This window comes from Calidris pugnax, unplaced genomic scaffold (genome assembly GCF_001431845.1).
Source record: "Calidris pugnax isolate Ruff unplaced genomic scaffold, ASM143184v1 scaffold102, whole genome shotgun sequence".
In the NCBI taxonomy this organism is placed as follows: domain Eukaryota; kingdom Metazoa; phylum Chordata; class Aves; order Charadriiformes; family Scolopacidae; genus Calidris; species Calidris pugnax.
The window spans coordinates 6,850,368-6,873,208 of record NW_015090846.1 but is presented as its reverse complement, the minus strand read 5'-3'; the positions used below and the strand labels follow the sequence as shown (position 1 = coordinate 6,873,208).

The 22,841-nt window shown below is 36.1% G+C and overlaps 1 protein-coding gene across 3 annotated transcripts in view; it reads right to left on the bottom strand.

Annotated features, from left to right (window-relative positions):
* The window catches only part of RALGPS1 (Ral GEF with PH domain and SH3 binding motif 1), an 88,621-nt gene extending 67,620 nt beyond the window's left edge, over window positions 1-21,001 (bottom strand). For 2 of the 3 annotated variants that reach the window (XM_014942832.1, XM_014942834.1), the window contains exons 1-8: window positions 20,881-21,001; window positions 14,199-14,325; window positions 13,184-13,291; window positions 12,497-12,547; window positions 8,996-9,079; window positions 8,417-8,506; window positions 5,971-6,063; window positions 4,269-4,395 (exon numbers count right to left, since the gene is read on the bottom strand). In XM_014942832.1, the coding sequence (XP_014798318.1) occupies window positions 4,269-4,395; window positions 5,971-6,063; window positions 8,417-8,506; window positions 8,996-9,079; window positions 12,497-12,547; window positions 13,184-13,291; window positions 14,199-14,255 (610 nt within the window). In that variant the 5' untranslated portion in view covers window positions 14,256-14,325; window positions 20,881-21,001. Of the gene's footprint in view, window positions 1-4,268; window positions 4,396-5,970; window positions 6,064-8,416; window positions 8,507-8,995; window positions 9,080-12,496; window positions 12,548-13,183; window positions 13,292-14,198; window positions 14,326-16,871; window positions 16,916-18,345; window positions 18,494-20,880 lie in introns of those variants that run through there. The other variant, XM_014942833.1, reaches the window with a different exon arrangement.
* Between the last annotated feature and the right edge of the window lie 1,840 nt (window positions 21,002-22,841).

Genomic DNA, 22,841 nt, shown 5'->3' with positions numbered 1-22,841 from the left:
AATGGAGCAAAAATCTGCTGATATTAATTAATTGAGGGAAGCAAAGAGAAGGGCTGACTGAGAGAATTTGCAGAAGGATTTATGAGACAGACTGCTTGGACAGTAAGACAGAAGATGAAAAATCCAGAGATAGTGATATGTGCAAGGGTAAAAAAACAAAGTCCCAATTTTCCATATAAAACAAAAAGAGCAAATAATTGCAAATAAAGGCAATATCTTGAGATTACAATAAACAGTTCCTGAAAACTTTTTTTGATTGCTACTAAACTTTGGGCTAGCAGAATGTTAGGAATTATTACACAGAAAACAAAAAACTCTCTGAACTCACTCTATAAATCTAACATGCACTTTTCCCTTGAATTTTATGTGTAGTCCACATGTACTCTCTTCCCCTAAAAAAGGATACAGAACTGAAATGCTGTCACAGAAGGTTGTCAAGGATGCCAAGTGGCATCTGTACAAGGCATGATCAAGTAATCCAAGGGCTCTTCCTTTTCAAAACAGGTAAGTAAAGATTTAGTGTGAAGACAACAGAGATACTGACTGAAGTTCATAATGTCAGAAGTAGCCTCAAGAAGTTGAATAGGAACAAGGTCGGGTTTATCTAGTGAAGGCAGAAAATGCCTTCAAATCTAGTACTGGACAGAGCAGAGGAAATCTTTTTGAGCTGGGTGCTGTGGATACAAGGAGTTTGCAGTGCTTGAAGTGAGAGTGCACGAGTTCATGAAGGAGGAATCCATTGAGGATCACTCATACAAAGACAGCGACTTCGGCCCAGGAAGCCTATGCAGTTAGTTATTCTAGTTATTCAGGTTCCGTGAATTAAAAAAGGTTACCCTTTTTAGCTTCACCCTAGAATCCTCTTAAATTACTAATAAAGCCAGAATATAGTTAATTATATGAATATGTAACATAGTTTCTTCACAAAACAACCCAAACATTTCCTGAGCTCTTCTGGTTGGGTTTTTTTTTAAAAAATCTTTTCTGAATTCTCATTTTTTTCCCCATTTTGGTTTGGGATTTTTTTTGTGAATTCAAATTGAATCCGAATCAGAACTTCCATGATAAAAGAAAAACGCAATGCAGCAAATGTACGTGATCTATGGATGCCCTTTCGGGTCTCCTATTTGAAAAGATCTTGCTACTTTTAGAGTTCTTTGTTTACCATCTTAGTAGCTAAATGAAAGATTTGACACAAGCAAAACCTTAGTTTTCCCACTGGTAAACCTTAAAGTCACAATTGCCCCACTCTAACAGGAGAGTAGGACTGGTGCTGCCTGTGGAGACTAAGCAAGCCAAAGAACACACAAAGGCTCAAAACCACTTGGAGGTTTAAGTTTGATATTATGAAAAAATTCCTCGCCAAAAGATACAATTATTTAACTTTCTGAAACAAATACTCTTTTTTTTTTTTAATTCTTACATATTTCTTGTAGACAAAGCACAAATTTTAAGCGATTGTTCCAACTTTCTGCAGGAAAAGTGTTTAAAATTCTCCCACTGCATGTTCATGTTGTGTAATAAAGTCTGGGGCTTAAGACCTAGTTTAGCTACCATAAAAGCTTTCTAAAATCTTCCCTCAGGCCACAGCACCACCTAATCTGGGTCCTGGAATCCTCAGGGATCCAAGAGTACCCTAGCTGCACAACATAAACAGAAGACGTTACATCTCGGAGCCAACTGGAATGCTCACAGCAGCAGTACAGTTGATGCTGGAACTGCCTGGGACAATTCTTATCAGGCATGTTTCTCTTCCATGCAAAACATATGGTCCCTATCGCTATATAAATTCATTAAGGATCATCAGAAAAACCATGACCTTGTTTCCGCTCATACTTCCAGCTAGATGCTCTCCAGACTTACACATGGTTCTTTACAGATGCAGATAAAGGTATATTTTATGCACATGTAATGAGAAAGCCTCACTGGGAAGAAACAAAGTTCTGCTTTCAGTGATCACTTAAGATACCAAGACTTCTATTCTTCAGCCAAAAATCCCGACAAAAAGTAGCATAAACACAAAACCAATACAGAAGCAACCATCAACTGTAACCACTAGTAAAAACACTGTGATGCAGGAAGGCTGAACGCAAAGAGGCTGCACGATATGGGATGTGTGTCCAGATGACAATTTTGAACATGCTTGAAATTAATGGAGGTGAGCTCTGGTATGTCATGTAGACATACGTGAAATACCATGTATGTTTTCAGACCTACATAAACAACGTTGAAGAGAAGATTAGCAGAAAAGATACAGAATTTTATGATTTTAACCTTGACCAGAAACAAACTGAGCCTGAACTCAAAAGTTCATTCCTTCAAAGAAGGATGAAGGCAGCTTAATACACTAACTGGCAGGACAGCTGCATAGAAATAGTATATAAATGCATAAAAATTTTACAGTCTGGAATTTATGCCAGTCTTTCACTTCATAAATACAAATACAGTAAATTAAAACATTTCCAGCAATTGTTCATATCCTCTACATCTTCACCTAATATACTGCATTTTCAGCTTTTAAATCAGGCTGTCCATGACAACGTATTTGTGAACAAAGCTAGGTGCATCTTTTTTCTTCTCTAGCAGTCTTGGTAAAGAACAAAAGCAGTTCTGCAAATGACAATTTGGAAAGGATCTATACCTCTTGCTTGGGGGGGTGCCGGGTACAAAAAACCCAAGCAAACTATCTCCAAACCACTTAAAATAAACACAATACCACCTGCCATGGATTTCTTCTGAAGCATAGGCACTAAATCAACAGAATGAAAAACGAAAAAGCCAAAGGGATAGAGTCTAAAAATCCTAGTGCAAACTAGATTAAGGTACTGATTGGTTTGAGTACTTACAAATTCACATAAAGGATCGGGGTTTTTCTGTATTCCCTCAAATACTTTAAGACTACAAATAAGCTTGTGGTGCTAAAAAGCCAATAGAAAAAGTAAAGAGTTTTTCTCATATATTTTTTTGCAATTCTATGTGTGTATCAGGTTTGCTCATGCTAAGTAAGAATGATGAAAGCCTTCTAGGAATACAACATGGTTCTCTAAGAACTGTTACGTATCATTCCTAGAATAGTTACATTTTCTTCTCATATGTGTGGCTGTAATTGTAGATCATTGACTGGAATCCCTATGTCAGGAATAACAGCCATTCCTAAGTACTTTACATAAAGGTGTATTTCACATTTGATTTTGTGGAGTTCATGTGGCTGAAGCACAAGCCAGCTGATGTTAGATGAGGCAAAAAAGCTGCATTAGAAGTGCAGTTTGTGGTTATACCAATAGTTTAAAATGTTTAAGACATCTCTTTGCAGTGTATTCTATTGCTTGTAACTTTGTCAAACATTAGTGACTTGTGCTGACTATCTGTGATGGAAATTCCAGGCTTAGTGTGATTTTTTTTTAAAAAGAGACATTTTTCTGGAAGTTGTATTTACAGGATGTTGAAAACAATTACTTCACCAGGACCATACTTTGCGTACGCGGACTGCTACAGAAAAAGCACTGTATTTGCCTTTTCTTGGGCACTAGAAAATAATTACAGTAAATGATCTTATTTTTTTCCTGTTATATCACTTTCAGAAGACAGGGCCAAATACATCTTAGATTAACTCTTTCTTTTAAAAAAAACCCATCACTAGAAAGACATTATTGAGTCTGAATGTTCCTTGCTTAACAGGAATCAAGTTTTTGCAGTGTCCCTCAGGAATGCTAGCACAGTTCAGTAATGGGCAGGAATTGCAAGTTGAAAGAGCCATTGGGGAAATGATACAGTGTGTCTCTGAATAATGCAAGCAAATTTTCTCTCTGAAAAGAGGTCAATAATCTGAACTGACTGTTCAGTTTGTATCTCTTTTCAAAGCATTTACAAGAAACCAACACAAACCAACAACTACAGCTTAGAAATACCAAGTTATGAGGTATGTGAAAACACACTCCAGCAAAAATGAAAGCTACACGAACGAGGTCTTAAATGATGCTGCACTCAAAAGACACTTCCGAAACCCAATACTCTTATAAATTCTGAAGACATCAAAAGGTCACAGTAAACAAAGACATATTTGTCATTAAAGATGTCAGTAATGCACAACACTTCTACATGTCAGAAATTCCTGACAGTGTATAGCTTAAAAAACTCCACCAGATCTAATTTTTCTAAATATGAAATTAAGTGAACCATATCTTCTATATATAGTGTTCTCCAGGTGCACATTAGTGCTTGCCAGTCAAAATGAACTAGAGATAAATAAGGTAATTGTACACACTCACCTAAATATGGAATAGTAGGAACCATTTTTAAGCTTCTGATGTACTCTCGTGTCCTTTTATAATTCTCTTCCTTAGACAGTAAATAGTCTAACTTCTCAAAGGTGGTCTTGTCCTTGCGATTCAAAAGCTATATAGAAAAAAAAATATGAAGGGAATCATAAAATTTTAAGATTTGTAAACGTTACCTGTTAAGAAAGAAAAAAACCAAAAGCAATTCAGTGTAAGTATTAAGCTACGAACAAATATGATTACTATTTCTGAACAGTTTATCAAGGATCCACATTATCATTACCTCAGAGTTTTGAATAACCTCAGCAATATTAAATTTTTAGAGGAAAAACATATGTATTACATAGTCACCAATATTCTCATAATTTATCAGAATTGCTAAAAATCCATTTGAATTTGAAAGTAGAAATAGCAATGAAAAATGCTCTACATAAATGCATATTGTGCCATTTCAACAGTGACTTATTAGAAGTATAACAAAATTTTTTGGAAAAAAGTGTAAGGGAAGTAAATCACTATGAAACTCAAATCTCTGTTTTCTATTACTGGACTTACTAGAGAAAAATCAGAACAAATATTTAGCAATGCAAAAGATCCTATAGTGACAGCAGACTGAAAAATAAACACAAAATATGCAACTGTAGCTATAAAAACACATTCTGTACTTCAGCCGGTCTTGGGAACATCAGCAATATTTTTGAGATGATTTTAAAAGCCTACCAAGTCAGATCGAGTGGTGAATTAGCAAAAAGATTTCAGAATTTCTGAACAGCCCTGAGAATTCCTTGAGGCCCTATCTCTGCACTGCATTGTATTTCTGAACTACTGTGCCTACAGAGAGCTCAGCCTCTCTAGGTCTACCTCCTGCAATGAATTATTCACACAGTTTCACACGTGAGCAATTTTCCCTACTTCAGTTCCAACTTCATCAAGCTGCTTGAAATAGCAGGCACTTATGTTTTTATTAGACTATAGCATAATTCTGAGCAATCAAACCATAAAGAAGTTATAGGCATTTTAAAGACATAATAAACTTAGGTGAAAGAGTTCAGTATAGCCATCTTTATTTATCAGTTCCAAACAGTTAACATGATCCATGTTGGATGGAACACTAAATTAATGAGAATTACCTAATCCTTTCTATATTTAAAGGTTACATACAGCTGGACTACATTATAATTGTGTATTCCACTTAAAAGACATAGAAAATTTTACACTAAATTTAAATGAAAAATTCTGTCCTCAAGAGACCAAATTTCTGAAAATTAAATGATCAATGCTTTTAATTTCTAAAATCAATGAAAACTGAAATGCATTGTACAATAATCACGAAACTAATACTTCTGTATTTGTAATAGTTTTTCCTTCCTTTCCTCTTAGGCAATGTATTAATGACTTGAATAACGGGATATTGATATGTCTTCTAAGATTACTTATCAACTGGAGTCCTCTTGAGCATATAATCAGTGGGGTCTAGAACAGACAGGAAAACAGGAAACTCTTACAGAAAAAAAAGACTGTTTAAAAATATGTTTTCACAAAACAGATCAGTACTTCTAATATGATGGTACCACAAAACCAAGAATATAAGAGAATCTTCTTCCAGAACATCCAGTTTGACAATTCAGAGAAGCTCAGCAAACATCAGAATTCAAACAAGACTGAAAAGACAAACGGTCAAGGAGTAACTTACAGCCCAGGTTTTGGTCAGTCTGAAGATAGGCGCACTTTGCAACGCCGACACCACGGACATAAGAGAATGAAGGTTATTCAGTTCTAAAAGCTTCTGAAAAAAAGGGAATTATAACTTTTAGCATATTGAAAAGGGAAGCAGGATTAATTAATCTCAGAGTTGCATTAATAAAATACAATTTTTTTTCAGTAATAAACTAAAAAAAATTTCCTCAATGACTGCAGACAACATTATCCAACCCTGCCAACATGCAAAATTCTTAAGACCACTTTAAAAGCTGCAAATTTTCCAAATATACCCCTCAAAACAATAGGCACTTCAGTTGTGAGAATGCAAACTGTATTTATTTGAATTTGTTATTTTCTAAGTCTGTTCCTTCAAGGAACAGGAAATATGAAAATATTATTTGATGCGTTGCTCTTGAAAATTAGTATAATTGTGGAAATTAAAAATTTAATCAAATCAAAAATATCAAAGATGCTGATGACCCTTTCTGAATTAATATAATTTTCTGTTTTGTAATCTCTTTTACAGGATATATTTTTCTCACATCAATGTACTTTAAATTCACTGTTTTGACAATTACTCAAAAACACTTAAAAGATAAACTACTTTGGAATAAAGCTGTCTTAGATGATAAAGTTTCCTACAACATCGTTCTAAAAGATAGCAAAATAAGAACTGCTGTCACGTAGCTTCTTCATAAATCTTAAAAAGAGGCTGGATTCATCCTTGATTGATCGATTTACTCATTGCTTAGAAGCATCTGAGGAATATCTGGATTTTATTGAGGGAACAGAAGGAAAGGAATAAAAAAGAAAAAAGGAAAGAGATAAAGAGGACAGTGTTTTCCACTTGCAGGGGAAAAAAACCCCAACTCTCTAATTTCTAAGAACAACCTAGCAACTCTAAGCTGACTGTTCTCCTAGAACTTGGACTATGTGTATGTGCCAGGAACTTATTCAGATACATTCTCTTCTGCATAAACACAAAAATGCTATGTAAACTGATTGGAAATATTTACAATACCAAAAAAATTATTCTTTATTATGTGGAAAATATTATTCTAATTACCTACACACACACAATTTCACACATATAAGATTGGCCTTTGATCCAAGTGCTGTCTTCTTACTAATATTAGTAAGTGTCACACAGGGTCATAGAAAATAGAATGACCATAGGTCGTGAAATAGAAAAATATTTTTTCAAATAAATATATTCTTTAAAAAGTTAAGCATGACTTGTAAAACGCAGTGCTCAAGCTCATTAAAATAACTGACCTTTAACAGTGGTACTTTCTACCAGCAACTACATATTACAAATGAGAATACAAGTCTCACAATAGTTGTTTTAGAAGCCAGAAATTTCTTCTCATAAAAGATAAGTTTAAATGGGGGGAGACAAAAAACAGAACAGTTTACAACTGTCATAGTTTGTGCTGGGCTGGGCACTAAAGGAATGACAGATGCTCTCTTTAACCTCTCCCTTCCCAGAAGAGAAGGGAGAGAAAAACAAGGGAGAGACTTATCAGTTGAAAAGAAAACAAAAACTACTTCAATGAAATATTGGTATTAATATATTTTATTTTTATTAAGAAAATAATGAAACATGTACAATGTATACAAAACCCATATCGAGTTCCCGGGACGATAATCACGTCACTGGCAGCACTGGGAAAGTACCAGACTGGACACAGTGACAGACGGGAACTGGATTCCAGATCCGGGGTCAGGAATGCACGGATCGTGATCAAGGGCAAAAGAACAGAGTCCTCCTCGGACACGGGCCACTGAAGAAAGAGACTGACCCTTTGATCCCTCAGTGTTTATACTGGGCATGATGCTGACGGGATAGAACACCCTGTTGTCCACTCCTTCCCATAGGGGCCACCCCTCCACACTTCTCTGCTCCAGACCCTCCCACAAGACAAATAACAGAGTGAGCTGGCCTTGGTTGTTATAAGTATAAGCAAGAGCCTCTCTGCATAACCATCTCTTGGGATTAACTATAAACATCAGACCTTATCTGCTAGAAGTGGACACTATCTGATAAATGTGGTCTTAATTTCAGTCAGTTAGAAGAGGCTTAAATGAAATGTAAAATAACTGGAAAGTAAAATTACCGAAAAGAAAATTGGTTCTGTTTTACCTCAAACCAGGACAACCACCATGTTCAGTGTTGACAACACGAAGCTGGCCATCAACAAGACAAACCACTTTTAAACTTAGACAAAGGTAAAAGACCAGTTACACTGAATTATTATTTAATCAAGTCAAAACAATAGATGTCATATCTTTATCTTATTCATCTGGTATACAACATAGCACATATGCTAAAAAAGAACATTACCCTCTGTAATCCAACAATGGTTCACAGGAGTAGTACAGAAACAAACAATAAGGAAATAAGATTTTGAATGACAGTACAAGAAATTTACACTTACTTTAGCTATTTTCACAAAATGGCTCAATATTTCTGCCCTTATTTTTAAGGTCTGTGCTGTTAGTATTTCTCGTACAACCCAAAAACTGACCTATAAAATAAACACATATAACTGAATTTATTTACAAAAAAAATTACTTTATTAGATGAAATATTTGTAAACTTTTGTGATGCTCCATGGAGAAAATGGCATAAGGAAAGAAAAGAGTTCTGATCTCATGAATTCTCATCTGTATAGCTGCAATTACCGAAAAGCATTACCCCTGGATTTAAGAAGTGGGTAGAGAAGTGAGGCAACACTAAGATAACTAAATGAGCAGGTGAAACACTGAAAAAGAAGGAAAAGAATGACACATCAGCAAAAATTATTAGGAACTAATATTTAGGAATAAATGGTCTAGAGGAACAACACAAAAATGTGGACAAAGCAACTGAAAACAGGAACTGCCATTTTAAAATCTTAATCTTCATTCAGAAAAATATTCTTAAATTCTAATTCACAGGAGTTGTTCTATTTAACTTCATACTCAAAGACAACTGTGGAACAATACCTGTTCATCACAGTAATCAAATCATTTACCTGGTTAAACCTCCTAGTAAAGGCAACAACATTTGGAGCAAGGATATGTTTTTCTTTTTTATTCCATCCACAGCTGGCTAGTTCCTAGGAAACACATTTGAAAATTACCTTAGAAATCAGTAATGTTTAAAAACATTTTAAAGTGTAAAAACTGATACCTGACAGAAACATCTATCAGATAAATGCTAAAATCAATCCAAAGCACTGATTCAATGACTACTTGTCTAACCAAACACTTCTGTGTTTTCCTGACATACATAAATGATATGATTCGTATATTCTCCTGATACAGACATCATTATTAATATTCAGATGCAGAGAGACTGAGCGATCAGCCACAACTGATGTCTCTAAACTTTCATTCTGCATTGATTGTTTTGGCCCAGGGTTTCCTCATATGAGCAAATCAGCTGACATGGGAGTAGAGACATTGCTAGTATATAATCTTATCTGGTAAAAAACTGAAGCTAAATCTAAACATATCAATACGCAATACTAGAAGTACAAAATTGAGCTGTACAACTGGAGGCAGTAACCTAGCTATTATTCCTGAATGTCATCCTCATTATTACAATAGTAAAACTTCCATGAACACACCACAGTTCAGCATATTCAACCTCTAACTTATTTTTTAATTAAAATGTGAGACCTAAAGCATTTGAAGAACACAATTTTTGAACTGTAATGTTACTGTTTACAGTAGTTACAAACTAATTTTAAAAAACTGAAATCTCTGTACATGATACTCAGACCAAGAGAATCTATCATTTGAAAAAGGCTAGAGAGTGACAGTCTTAAGTCTGAAGGACTTCTGGTTGGAAGGCTGGACTTAGAACTCTGTTTTATTTTGGGGTTTGATTTTTTTTTTGGCTGCTTCTAAGCTGTAAGAGTTTAGCCAGACTTGACTGAAATGTGGTGTGTACTTGAAAATATAGATCAGTACTTTGGTGCTAATAAAGCAAAAAGTTGCCAGTAGGCTGGCATAGTTCAGTCACAGTACATGGAACAAGTTTTTAAATGCTCTTCCATTATAGTGACTACTTCAAAATCAACCCAGTTCAAAATAGTAAGAAAAATCACAAATTCTGTAGTATACCCATAACCACAACCAATCAATTTCAGTGTATAATAAAATCCCAGTGCTTTATGGCAAAACATAATCTTTCACCTAAACTGCAAAATAAATAGTAGAAATCTCTGTGGGAAGTACAAAGTAAACAGCAGAGCTAAAAAGCAGATTAATGATTTTCTCCTTAAATAAACTGTATTAAATTATGCATCAAAAGAAATCTGAAATTATAAATACAAATTTGATCTATCCAGAAAGAAAGTGTCCATTTCCTATAGTTATTTCAGACAGTTGCAAATATATTTAGAAAGCCTGGCCCTTTTTAACTACAGATTCAAGTTACCCCATATCTATACAGTCTTTATGTTCAGATCTGACAAGTGGTAGATACATACATACTGGAAATGAGTTCTCCATAACACCAGTTCTAAATCATTCTTCTGTTTTTAGAACCACAGAATTCAGTTTCAATCAAAATGCTGTTCAATTTTCCAAATATACGCTATTAACTTTAGATGCCTTCCCATGAAAAGGTAGAGAGTGAGCCAAAGAGAATTCTGTCTCTGAAAAGCACTTTGTACACTCTGATAAATGGAACATACTCTTGAGGTGTGGAAGTCTGCATGTTCCTGTGTGAGCACCAGGAAAAGCATTCCAGTTCCAAACATATTTTGTATCCCAATCTTCCAGCAGTTAAGCCTTCTGAAGATAAAAATGCCAATTCACATCTGTCAAGACACCAATCCTCTACATGACCGGTGCATGTCTGGTCTTAAGAGTCTGGAAATTATATTTTTATGTGGAAAAATCTCAGTCACTCTACTAGGGACAGCAAAATTTACATTTGTCAGAAAAGTGGAAGAGTTCAGCAACGTAAGGATATTAAGCAGTTGCCAGAAGGCTAGCAAGCAACAATGGAAAATGTTGTGCATGGTAAAATCATTTAACTAGTTTTAAAATTTGGACTGAATAGGAAGATTGATAAGAGTAAGTGGTCCAACATGCCTCTGCTGAATGTTTTTATACTGTTAAAATATATCATGTTCTAGAATTACAATTAATCTTTTTGTATGGAAGGATGCAGACAATTTCCTCAATGCTCAGTCACAAGAAACTTTCCAACCATGTGTGCAAGAAAACCCTGCAATTTGTGGAGATGACAATTTCCAGGACTTTGGAAAAAAAAAATAAAAATTGCATAGACATCTAGAATGTAAGCATAGTTATTTCTGCTGGAGAGCAAAGAATTGTTACTCAGACATCCTCTTACTGAACTCCTGCAAAGTAATGTGCAGATGTATTTTTTAGTAATAGCTCAATCGATAAGCAGAAAAGTCTCAGCAAGTGCTAGGTTTAAAGGATGTTTGTATGTTTGAGAAAACACTTGGCAACCAGTACTCAAAAATCTTAAGTCTTTTCATCCATGCATGAACTCATGTTAAAGACTAAAACCCGAAGAAAAACCAGTAGATGAATTCTTATTTTCCTTCCTATACTTCCTCAAAATAGAAAACTGCTAATCTCTCTGAACCACTGTAATATACAAGTTGTTTTGTTAGTGACCAAAATAGATGGAATGACCTTCTACTAAGAATCTTCTAAACTGGACTGCCCTTTCTGATGTTGTCAAAAATTCAGTTCCACTAATACTACAGGTTTTTTTTTCCCCTCTTTATGTATTAATGATACTCCTAGGCACAAAAAGACAATAAACCATAATGGATCTAAGCACATGGTCTTATACTAAAGAACTTAAAGCTGAAAATATGCAATTCTTGCTCCTTTTGCAGAAAATAAATTTATTTCATCAAAGCACTGAGATATCATACAATTTTCCTGCAAATTTAACATATTCTGGTAACTACCTTCATTCTTTATTTTTGAAGTTGTTATTTCTGATTTTCAAATCTCTATGTTAACTTTGATTGCTTTTTCTCAAGTTTCTTTCTGTGTTGTTCTTAAAAGGTTAAAAAATTAACTAATACATTAACTTTTAAGGACTTGAGCCCTTCTGTCAGAACTGAACATGACAGCACAAATAAAGAAGTTTACTAAGTGGCTGATGCAGCCTAAAATAGACGTTATGACTAGAGGCGTTAAGTCCAACTCTGAAATCAGATGTGAACTGAAAAACAGGAGCAGAAGGGAGAGTATAGATTTTTCATGTGAGAAATTTATCCTGAAGAAACACTCAACACAAAGCAGGATAGGAAGACTTCCAGAAAAGCATAGTCATCTCTTTTGGCAATAGATGACAAATCAAAGTAAATCAGGCTGTGATACAGATTCACAGTGCTAACAAGGAATAAGCCTAGAAGAATATTAGTGCAGTGCAGGAAGTTGAGCATTTTTGAATGAAAAATCATTAAATGGTCACATTTCCTCAGGCACTGAACTCCAAAGATATAAATAGATAGTTTAAGAAAACTTACCTCAGGCTGTATAGCTTTAAACACTGGCATATCCATCAGTGTAATCTGGCTCTGCAACAAAGATAAAATTTTAAATAATGTAATACAAAGAGCTAACAATCATGTATTTACATCCGCCCTTTACTAACTACAAACCACACTGTCACCTTCCCTAGACCAGACCTGACCGGTCCTGGCGCAAGGAGCTCCACCACCCCACGTGGCAGCATGTCATCACATTCTCTTACTTTTGCCACAGTCACAAACGCCTGCTTGCAACTTCTTGACTGTCTCCTAATAAGATTCACAGCAGAGGCTTCAAAATGCTGACTATAAGCCATATTACGTGACGTAAATATAAAAAAGTTTTCAGTGAGAATTAATATTCGTTTCAACAATATATGGGTTCAATTAAAAAGAAAAAAATCACTAAAAAGGTTAAAACCTATGCTAGGTGCTTCTAAAACACTAGAAGAAATTCAAATGGCTTTACACAGAAAAACAAATATGCTGTGTCAGGTCAGTACTGAATGATTAAATCCCAAGACATGCTTACTTTGTTAAAGTTTATATGATCAGAAATTTGTTTTCAAGAACATTGGAAGTTCATTTAAAATATTTTAAGAAAAAACATTTATGTATTGTTTAATATCCTGCAAGCCCTGAATATTATACAAGCTTAAATGCAAAAATAACATTTCTACTTACAGCAAACTCCTCAGGAGTTACTTTCAACACATCAAATACAACTGCATCATAGCTTTTATTGGCATAATCCGAACTTCGCCCTTCCAGAGAATCTGAGCTGCTACTACCCTACAAAGAAAAAAAGATGGCTTATCTGCAGAATGATGAATTTAATGTAAAATTCAGAAAATAAATATCTGTAAAAACATTAAGAAATTATAAGAAAATATATGAACTTCAAAAAGCTTCAGATGCCACGTTATAAAATTTAGTTCAGCACAGCTCATGAATGTCTCCAACTAAGTCTCTTCTGCAAAAACCATAGTAACGTACAATTTTAGCTCTATGAAATTCCCAGATTTGGAAAGCCATTTTTAAAATTATAGACTAGATAAAATAGCTGTCACACAAAAGGAAACATGTTGGGATTTTGAAGATTCATATTCAATGGAAATTTTTAAATTAAGCGTGCAAAATAAAGAGTGGATCATGCTGCTCTATCCATAGCATTATAAATAAGGAAAAAACTGACACATCCTGAAATTTAATCCAATGTTAGTCCCATGGTACTTTAGAACAGTACTGTGTCTTGCCTTAAAAATTGGTGCCTTGCCTTCCTTTTGAAGTTTCTATTCTAGGGCTCAGATGCAGGCACTTGTGGCTCATTTTCCTTTCTTCAGGAATAATGTGATTTAATAAAAAATTCAACTGGAATATTTCTGACTGGCTCCATTTAGATGGTACATTACATTGCCTTCTACTCATTAATAAACAGCTGCTTTAAGTTATGGAATTACAGGTCAAAAATGCTATTTAAACTAATCTAAATGAGTAATCATGATCAACAACAGTAAAAAAATAGGTTGTGAACACTCAGAGCCATGGAGTGTTCTAAAATTGCTCAATTGTCAAATACTGCATCATTCATAAGAAAAAGTACTGTTATGACTGGTAGTGGAAAGGGCCCCTGTGAAAGTTGAAACAAGCCAAAATTTCCATTTTGATACAGGAGCTAACAAAACCGAAGGAACTGTACCTCTGGAGTGGCGGAGGTGACCATCACATTGGCCATGAGGTCATTCCTTTTGTACATGCTCTCCCCAAGACACAGGAAGTTTCAGCTCATCCAGCACCAGTGAGACAACATGATGAAAACAGAATTCCTGCAAAGCAAATGTTTTTGTGTGAATAAATAAATAAAGTTTTAAAAACCCAACAGTACAGGAGATTTCATTGTTCTTTCTCAGAGAGAAGAACTTCAGAAACAAGACGATCTTAGGAACTAGCTTCTCTTTTCTTTCAGGCACAAACTGTGAAGGAGTATGACTGAATATTGCTGAAGTCATGCAAGTCCTTATTCTCCCCATTTCCAATCAACTCAAGAAATGCAGGAGGAAAAAACAGTGTGCTATTTGTCATTTATGCTAAATTAGGTTTTTTTAATAAAGTCCTTGCTAGACAGTATTCATCCAGAAACTCCGGTTACTGTGACGTATTTAAGAAATCCAAGCTATTGACTGACTGAAAAAATGGTGCTTCCTCACTTTGCCCTGCTCATCACTTAAATTAGTCTCATAACTGATGATTAAAGTCCCACCTTACCTTTCTAATGGGCAAATTCTATTTGCAGCTGCTTAGGCCTCCACTAATACCTATACAGACAGGCATTTCTGAAAGCATTTTGTGTCAGGCCCCATAGAACACAAGTTTTCCAGAAAAAAGGACCAGCCGACATCATCCTTCTTAGTTGGAAGGATGAACCTCAAGGATCTTGGCTAATCCAGCATTGTCTGAAGTGGGACTTTCTTCCAAACTGGATTAAGCAGACATATGCCATTCCAAATTGGCTTCAGACTCCACATACATAATATACTTTAAGCTTTCTCCAGAAACTGAAAGACTGGACTGCAAAAAAATCTGAGTATGTGGTACCACAAAGAAGTTGTCTCTACCTGTTTGGATCAAAGAATCCTTTCCAAAATTATAAAGTATTTAATGAAAACTAAGACAAAAACATCAAAAAAACCCAATGTTGCAGTTCTGAATTAACAAAACCATTGATCACAACAGTAATACTTGTACCTACAAGAACCATCAATCTTGAAATAAAGCACAAATAATTACGAGACAGCATATTCCTGAGTATTAAACAAAGATAATTACTAAATATTTATAACTATTTATCTCCCTGGTATCAGGAAATCAGATTTCATCTTCTTGGACATGTGATAATTATTATACACCAAAGGGTAAGCACCATATAGACCCAGGTGGATATGTATATTCCACAAATCTAATTAAGTTGCATTTCATTCAGAAAAAATAAAATTTGAACATAAATAGGCACAACTACAATGAGAACAAGTGACAAGATCATAGCCTTAATTCGGATAGCAAGGGTGCTCATAAAAGAATTACATACACGTTTTTAAATAATATCACTTACCCAATGACAAGATGCTTCAGGCATAAAAACGTTCCTTTTAGTCAAAATATTATGTAAGGGGAAGTGAAGGGAATCTTAAGCGACTTTATTTTCAAATCTACACAGCAAAGAAAAATCTGACCATAAAATTGGCTAGCTCAGAAAACTTCTCAGAAGGCTTTTTCATTTCACTTAAAAAATTGTCAATGGATATGTCTGATCGCTTCCTCACACTGGACCTCTGATTATTTCTGCAAAACTTAATTCATTGTTCCTATAGAAGATACTCTTTGGAGACAAGTTTTCTCTGAATTTATCTGTAATGAAGTAAAAGCCAGTACCAAAATTCAAATTCTACTCTCAAACACAGCAAAAACACACTTCACACAGATACTGCATTCTGCTCATTTTGGGCACCCATTCTAACTACTAGCTTAAAAGGTTAAAGCTGCACTTTCATTAACGGTCCAACAACAATTAGCACAATGACACAGTACCTACCAAAGTCCTTCAGTTAAATGTACAATGTAATCACATTATGCTCTTATCTTAATCACTGAAAATTTTGTCAGCTAATACATCATAATGATACATTTGAAGTTTATGTTAATTGAATCATCACAGTCCACACAATCTCAAATCTAGAACTGCTTTACCTCACAAACAACCTTACAGGGACACATTAACAGACCTTAGGGCTACACTGAAATGGCGGATTCAATGACGAGGGGGCGGCAGCGGGTGTTTACAAGCCTTACTGAGGTGGTGGTGTTCAACACCATCTACTACTACCCTTCACAGAGACGGTCTTCATACAGGATTTGCCTCTCCCTTTACCAGGTAAGTGATGCCTGGCAAGATTCAGATCTGAGACTCCAAATGGAACCTTAAGAGAAAACTTGCCAAGATAGGCACAAAAATGCTAACATGGTTCAGACCCACAGGACTTTGCGGAAAAGACAGCTGAATCCAAGCACCTGTCTCATCAAAAGAAATAACTACTTTTCCTCCAAAATTCAATAATCAGTATTATGCCTGTGGGGTGAGAAGTAAACTACATGGGTATTTCTAATTATTAAACCTCAACTGGCTGCTTGGGACAGGTTAAAATACAGACACCACACCCCCCTGTTTCACTGTGCAAAGAATTGGCAACAATGCAGAAAGTTTACACACACTTTAAGCATGCCGCTAGCAGATAGGTAGTAAAAATTATTGAGATACAGCATGTGCATACACACTGAGAGCAGAACTGTTCACCTCTGCCTCTGCATGTGTACCCACCTGCGCACCCACAGAACCATCAGCTCTGCTCAAGCTCCGATCCCCTAAAATGGAGACAGCAAAGATCAGGGCTGTTTCATCTCTCCCTGCAGCAGGCACAGGCGAACCGCCGGGATATGGCCACCTTGGCCCGATCACACAAACGGGGAAATGCCGGAAAAGCAGCAGAGAACAAAAACCAACCTCTTTTACTTTCTTGAGAAAGACAAGGCCTTCATCCCACTGCCAACCCTACAAGGCCTTACGTGACAAACAGCAACAACTCTCCCACCAGCTCAGGGGCACACACAAACACAGTAACTGCTTCAAATAATGCCAGAATCTCCTCACTTAAACTAGTCAAGAAGCAATTTCCTTTATCTTGTGTCCTGATAAAATTAACGGACATTTTGAGCACTAACAGACTGCAAAGTATTTCTAGGTCTGGAGTTGCTCCTGTTAATAGTCCTTAGAGATACTGAAGTGGAAAGCAACTTTCATGGTGTAATTTCTTTAAAACGTGGCATTTACATCAAGGCCACAAAAATATTCTCATCTCCTCCTTCTCTGCCTTTCTGACTAGGCTTTCCAGTGTGCGGGGGCTTAAAAATGCTCTGAAAGGGGAAAGAAAAATCCCATATGTGATCCTGTATCCCATCCAAGCTCAGTTTTACTCCAAGTTTTAAGGGTCACTAAACCAAAAAGAGATGAAAGTGCTTTAATATCTGTAACTAAAAGTACTAACATACTTTTGCCTTTCAACATTCAACATGTAGAAAAAGCTTTCAAGACTAGATACTTTCATTCTAAAAAGGACCAAAATAGATTTTTCTGCAAATGTTTCAAATATAACACAAGCATTAAAAATGCACTGTTTATTTCTACATGCATAGGTTTCTCCAAGATTCACAACTATGAAAAAATACTTCCCTACACACCCATTTGTTTTGCTGCCTTGAGAAAAGTCATAGGGAGCAATTATCCCTTCAAGTCAAATCTAAGAGTTTTTAGTCTTATGAAATCACCTGGTGATTTGAAGTATTTCCACACCTGCTATTACAAAAGGTATTACCCTGCAAATTAAGTAACACTGGAGCTACTACTAAGCCTACTCTAAACAAAAGGCTGTCAGACTACATACAGAAAGATATTAAAAATAATATAAAAACTGTTCCCCCATACTTGCAATATTTCACTCCAGTAAGATTAAAAAGAAATTTTTTAAATTCTGAAAGTTATCAAAGGTCCAATATGTTGGCAATAAAAGGTGAAGAGTCACCAAAATTACATATAATTTCTTTTCATAGCTTTAGCTTCTTAAAAATTCTTTCAGCTCACTCAGGTTAATCATTAAAATGATGCACTATACAAACAGTGCTAAAAAAAACCCAACACCTTATCTGCTTGTAGGGAAGGTTCACAGGTACATTGCAGTAGATCTCATTCATAGATAGCCAGAAACAAAGCAGATAAATCAGGATGGAAACATACATACCATCAGAGGCTGTCTGTTCCTCTTTGCCAGCTTAACAAACCCATTTAGACCTGTAGTTCTCTCTGAAGCAAAACTGAAGACAGTGTAAAAACACTAAACCAGAAAAAACAAAACCAAAACACCACAGTCTCATTCTGTGTCAACCATGAAAAACCTGTGAATTCTCCTGTCCATATCTTATTTAATCAAGTTTTAGGACACTTTAAAGTTTTCGACGTTCCACTAGGTGGCAGTGATTCTTTACTTACTACAGGCCTGTTTCCAAAATGTCTTAAACCTTTTAATATGTAATCGTAACTCAGAAAAGAATATGTACTCATCTTTGACAGACTAACAAATGAAAATGAAAAAAAGTGCTTTCTAGGTTTTAGGTTTTTTATGCAATTACTCTGAGAATCTATTTTACAGCAGCCCTTAGAAAAATAATGGAAATAAATACAAAGTGTCACAACTTGGTTGATGTGAAGTCATTCAGAAGACAATGCTAGATTGCATTGTACTGTCCCAAGTCTGGAGAAGAGAATTTACTCAGGGCTAGACAATAATTTGTCCATCACATCAATCATTCCAAACTACTTCCATACTTTTATTAATTTTGTCAAATCATTTTTGGCTGAAAAAGCAAATATTTTGGAAGAGATTTGCAAAGTGTAGGAGGCAGTGATTACCATTACTACCTTGCCTGTGATTTAACCTATACACCAATGATGAAGATGTTCATGTAGGACTGTGACAAATATTCCTTCTTTAGCATAAAGGGTTATTCACCACAACTACTGGCACGTTCCTCCACTGCTTCACCTGCATGAAGTCAGTTTAGAAAGCACGCTGTCTCTCTGACTTTGCAATACTCACAATCTTTTCACAGAACCACTGAGGCTGGAGGGTCCTCTTGAGATTATACAGTCCAATGCTCCTGCTCAAACAGGGCAGGTTGCCCACAACCATGTCCAGTTGGGTTTTGACTGTCGCCATGGATGATGCAACTTCTTTGCACAACCTGTTCCAGTCTCATGTAAGTAAGTGTAAGGTAAGTTCTCATCGGGTACCTCTATACTCGTGACACCTCCCCTGAGCCTTCTCTCTCCCAGGCTATGCAGCCTCAGCTCTTTCAGGCTCTCCCGTCATGGACGATACTCCAGTCACCTTCAGGGGTCTTTCTTGGACTTGTTCCAATAACTCCATAACTTTCTCGAGCTAGGGAGCCCAGAACTGTACACAGCACTCCAGATATGGCCTCACCAGTACTAGTAAAGCACCCTACAACCTACTAGTCATGCTCCTCCTGGTGCAGTCCAGCATGCTTTCCCACAGTATCACTGCACCCAACGAATAACCAGTAAGGAGGGCAAAAAAAGGCAAAAGAAAAGTGAAGAGTGCCTTAACTGAAGAAAAACAGATGAAACAAATTCCCTTTTCCTCCCTTTCCCATTTTTTTTTTTTTGAACTAATGCTGAACACTGTGGTAGCAGAGCTCAGTTGACAATAGTCCTAGGACCCTTCATCACTGACCAAGGAGCAAGAGTCTTTGTGTGCGGCACAGTACGACAACAAACAAGACAAGAAGTTATACAGAGCTATCAGGACATGGGTGAATAGTGTAAAACAAGAAACAGACAGACTTACAGACTACAAGAATATAAGAGAATAGAAGAGGATTGCAGACTCCAATTTAGTCTCCCACTGATGCTTTTTAGGAGCAATGTCCTTGAACTGTTGGTCTTACTTTCCTGGAACAGTGAAAGAACACTATATTGCTATTTCAGTGGCCACTTCTTTCCCATAACACAGTTGGGGAGTTTTGCTGTGATGCACTACATAATCTTAATCCAGCCTACATGCAGCTGATACTCTGCAGGCGTTCCCCTGACAAAAGCAGCTCATGCAGGCTGCCTGTTGGCAACTGGGGGAAGAAAAATAACAATCAACTTTTATAGCCATGTAAAGATAGTTACCCTATGTTAACTGGCAATTTCTTCACGTAAATGAAACATGAACACAAACTCCATCTTAGCAAATTCTAAGAAACGGAAAGATAACTATATAAAGTGAGGAAAAAAGGGAGAAAGTGCTGCTGAATAGTGTCGAAGGAAACAAAGTGAAAAATATTTCTCAGTTAGCAACAGTAACTACAAACGCAATACTTGTCCTTAGCAAAGAACAAATAAGAAATAAAAACCCACAAGTTAAGAACCCAATACCATCTTGATCCACATCAAGACCGAGCTGCAGCTCTCTCTCCAGCAGAAGCCCTCCCTCAAAAGCCATTACCCTTCAAGCAAGTCTGCTGCCTCACATAGCAAGGTTAGAAGGACAAGATACATGTTTAGGAGAGTTATACTTTAGGGGAATCTCAATAAAACAGTCACGGAAAAATATATATATTTCTGCTGTATTACAGTGTAATACTGTCATGACTCTAACACAACTCTAGGTTCTCAAAACAGAACTGACAGACATTTCTGTAATCTCTGATATCAAATATAAGTGAAAACAGGAAATTAAATGTTGCTTTAATTACAGGTGGATACTTACAGTGGAATCAGGCAGTTCTGCACTCACTCAACCCATTGTGATGCACATCACCATCAGTCTGTTGCTGGGTCTAGCTCTGGCTATTCAGCAGGTTTCTCTCTTGTTTAAAAGCATGATATTCCTGTAAATTAGCAGGAAATAGAATTACAGTGACATTTATTATATAACTCAGTTCTTCGAAAACTGTGCATTCCTTATCTGAAACATGCATTCTGGTATTTTTGTTCTTGGCCCCGCCTCCCAGCTTTGATGGCTAGTTCCATTCTATTTCTAGTTTCATTGGTTTGTGACAAATTCTACAACTCAAAAGAACTAAAGAGTACGCCACAGAGGGAACAGCAACATATTAGGAATTTCATAACTAAATATTCTCCAAACATGTACCTGTAACTCTTCCTCACTCTGTCAATCAACACAACCTCCAAGCTGATATGGGTTTGCCCATTGGTTTTAATCACTTCTTTCAAGGGGATTCATGAATGGAATGGTAAACATGACCCGTTTGCACTTCATTTTCCTCAAGACTTAACTAAACAAAGTAGAATGGACATACATAGAACCAAATACAATCACTCTTCTTTCTCTGTATCAGCAAATTAAGCCACAGCTCTTCCACTAAACATGATCAGCAACAAACCTGAGAAAATCCTATGTAAGCAACTTGCTTGGGTGATATTTAGACATAGCCCTTCCCTTATGTCCTCTTTTATAACAGCTAATATTTAAGAAAATTATACCTCAAATGAGAAGAAAATCACCTTGAAGACAGATACTTCCGTGTGGAAACTGACATGAAAATCCCACTGAGGCCTTCCTTTGATATAGTTAAAAATCACTGCAGATCACACAATGTTACTACTGTGCCACTACTACAGTCTCTATTCTTCTTCTATTGTTAAGGACCCTCCACTTACATAAATTTATATCTTCTAGTCTTTAAACACATTAATTCCTATTGGCAATAAAAAAGCTATCTTTTGCTTGAAAAGTAATATTCTCTTCACATACTCAAAACTCATCCAAACTCTGACTATACAGCAGGTACACACTGTGTGAGCAAATGATCCCAGTTCCTCAAAGAATCAAAATGACAAGTTCTGAATGAGTTAGCAACCACTTCAGTAGTCCAATCAAAATTATAGACATAATGTATGTTTGCATCCCATCTCAGCTTTGTTCCCTGGCAATTAAGTTTCTGTTTTGTGTGTCTGTGTGTTCTATTGTGTCTACTTCTTTCACTCTGAATGGCTTTGAAAACTAACTTTCCAAGTACAATTTTGATACATCTGAAAAAATTGCCTTTGCAAGCTCTGTGTTGGCAGTCTCCATGCTCTCTTTTCAATCAGAGAAGCATTAATTCTTCCTGTTTCTCCACCTCCCCCGTGCTGTTAACACTCGAAGGTCATTTAGTATTGAAGACAGACACCAATTAGGCAGACAGAAAGAACTTATCAGGAACAGACACACATGCCACCTGATGTCAGAAAACAGAAGCCCATGAAAACATTAACAAATGGGAAAAAACAGCCTCTCGCTGGAAAAAAATCCATCAATATTTGGAATCCTGCATTAAAGACGACCTCTGCATCTCGCCACAATATAACTGACAACTTCTTATGAGACTAACATTCCAGTCGAAGCATGTGTTTCCCACAACAAATCCAGTAAAAATAATATTTTACAATAATCCAGTTATCCAATTTAGTTGATGAAAAGCTTTGAGCCAAGGAATATTAAACCAAGCATTAGTTTGTTGAAATAAGAGAATTTTCTTGAAAGCAATCCTAATGCAGTTTCAGAAAACAAATCTGGCTGAAGACTGAATCTAAGATATATGACATAAAGGACAACTGAAAGTTATGCTTTCATTGACAAAAACCAAGAAAGAGCTCAGATGCAAGACCTGAAAAGAACTGGGTTTGTTAATCTTAAATGACTACGCTAAGGACTGATCTTGTTGC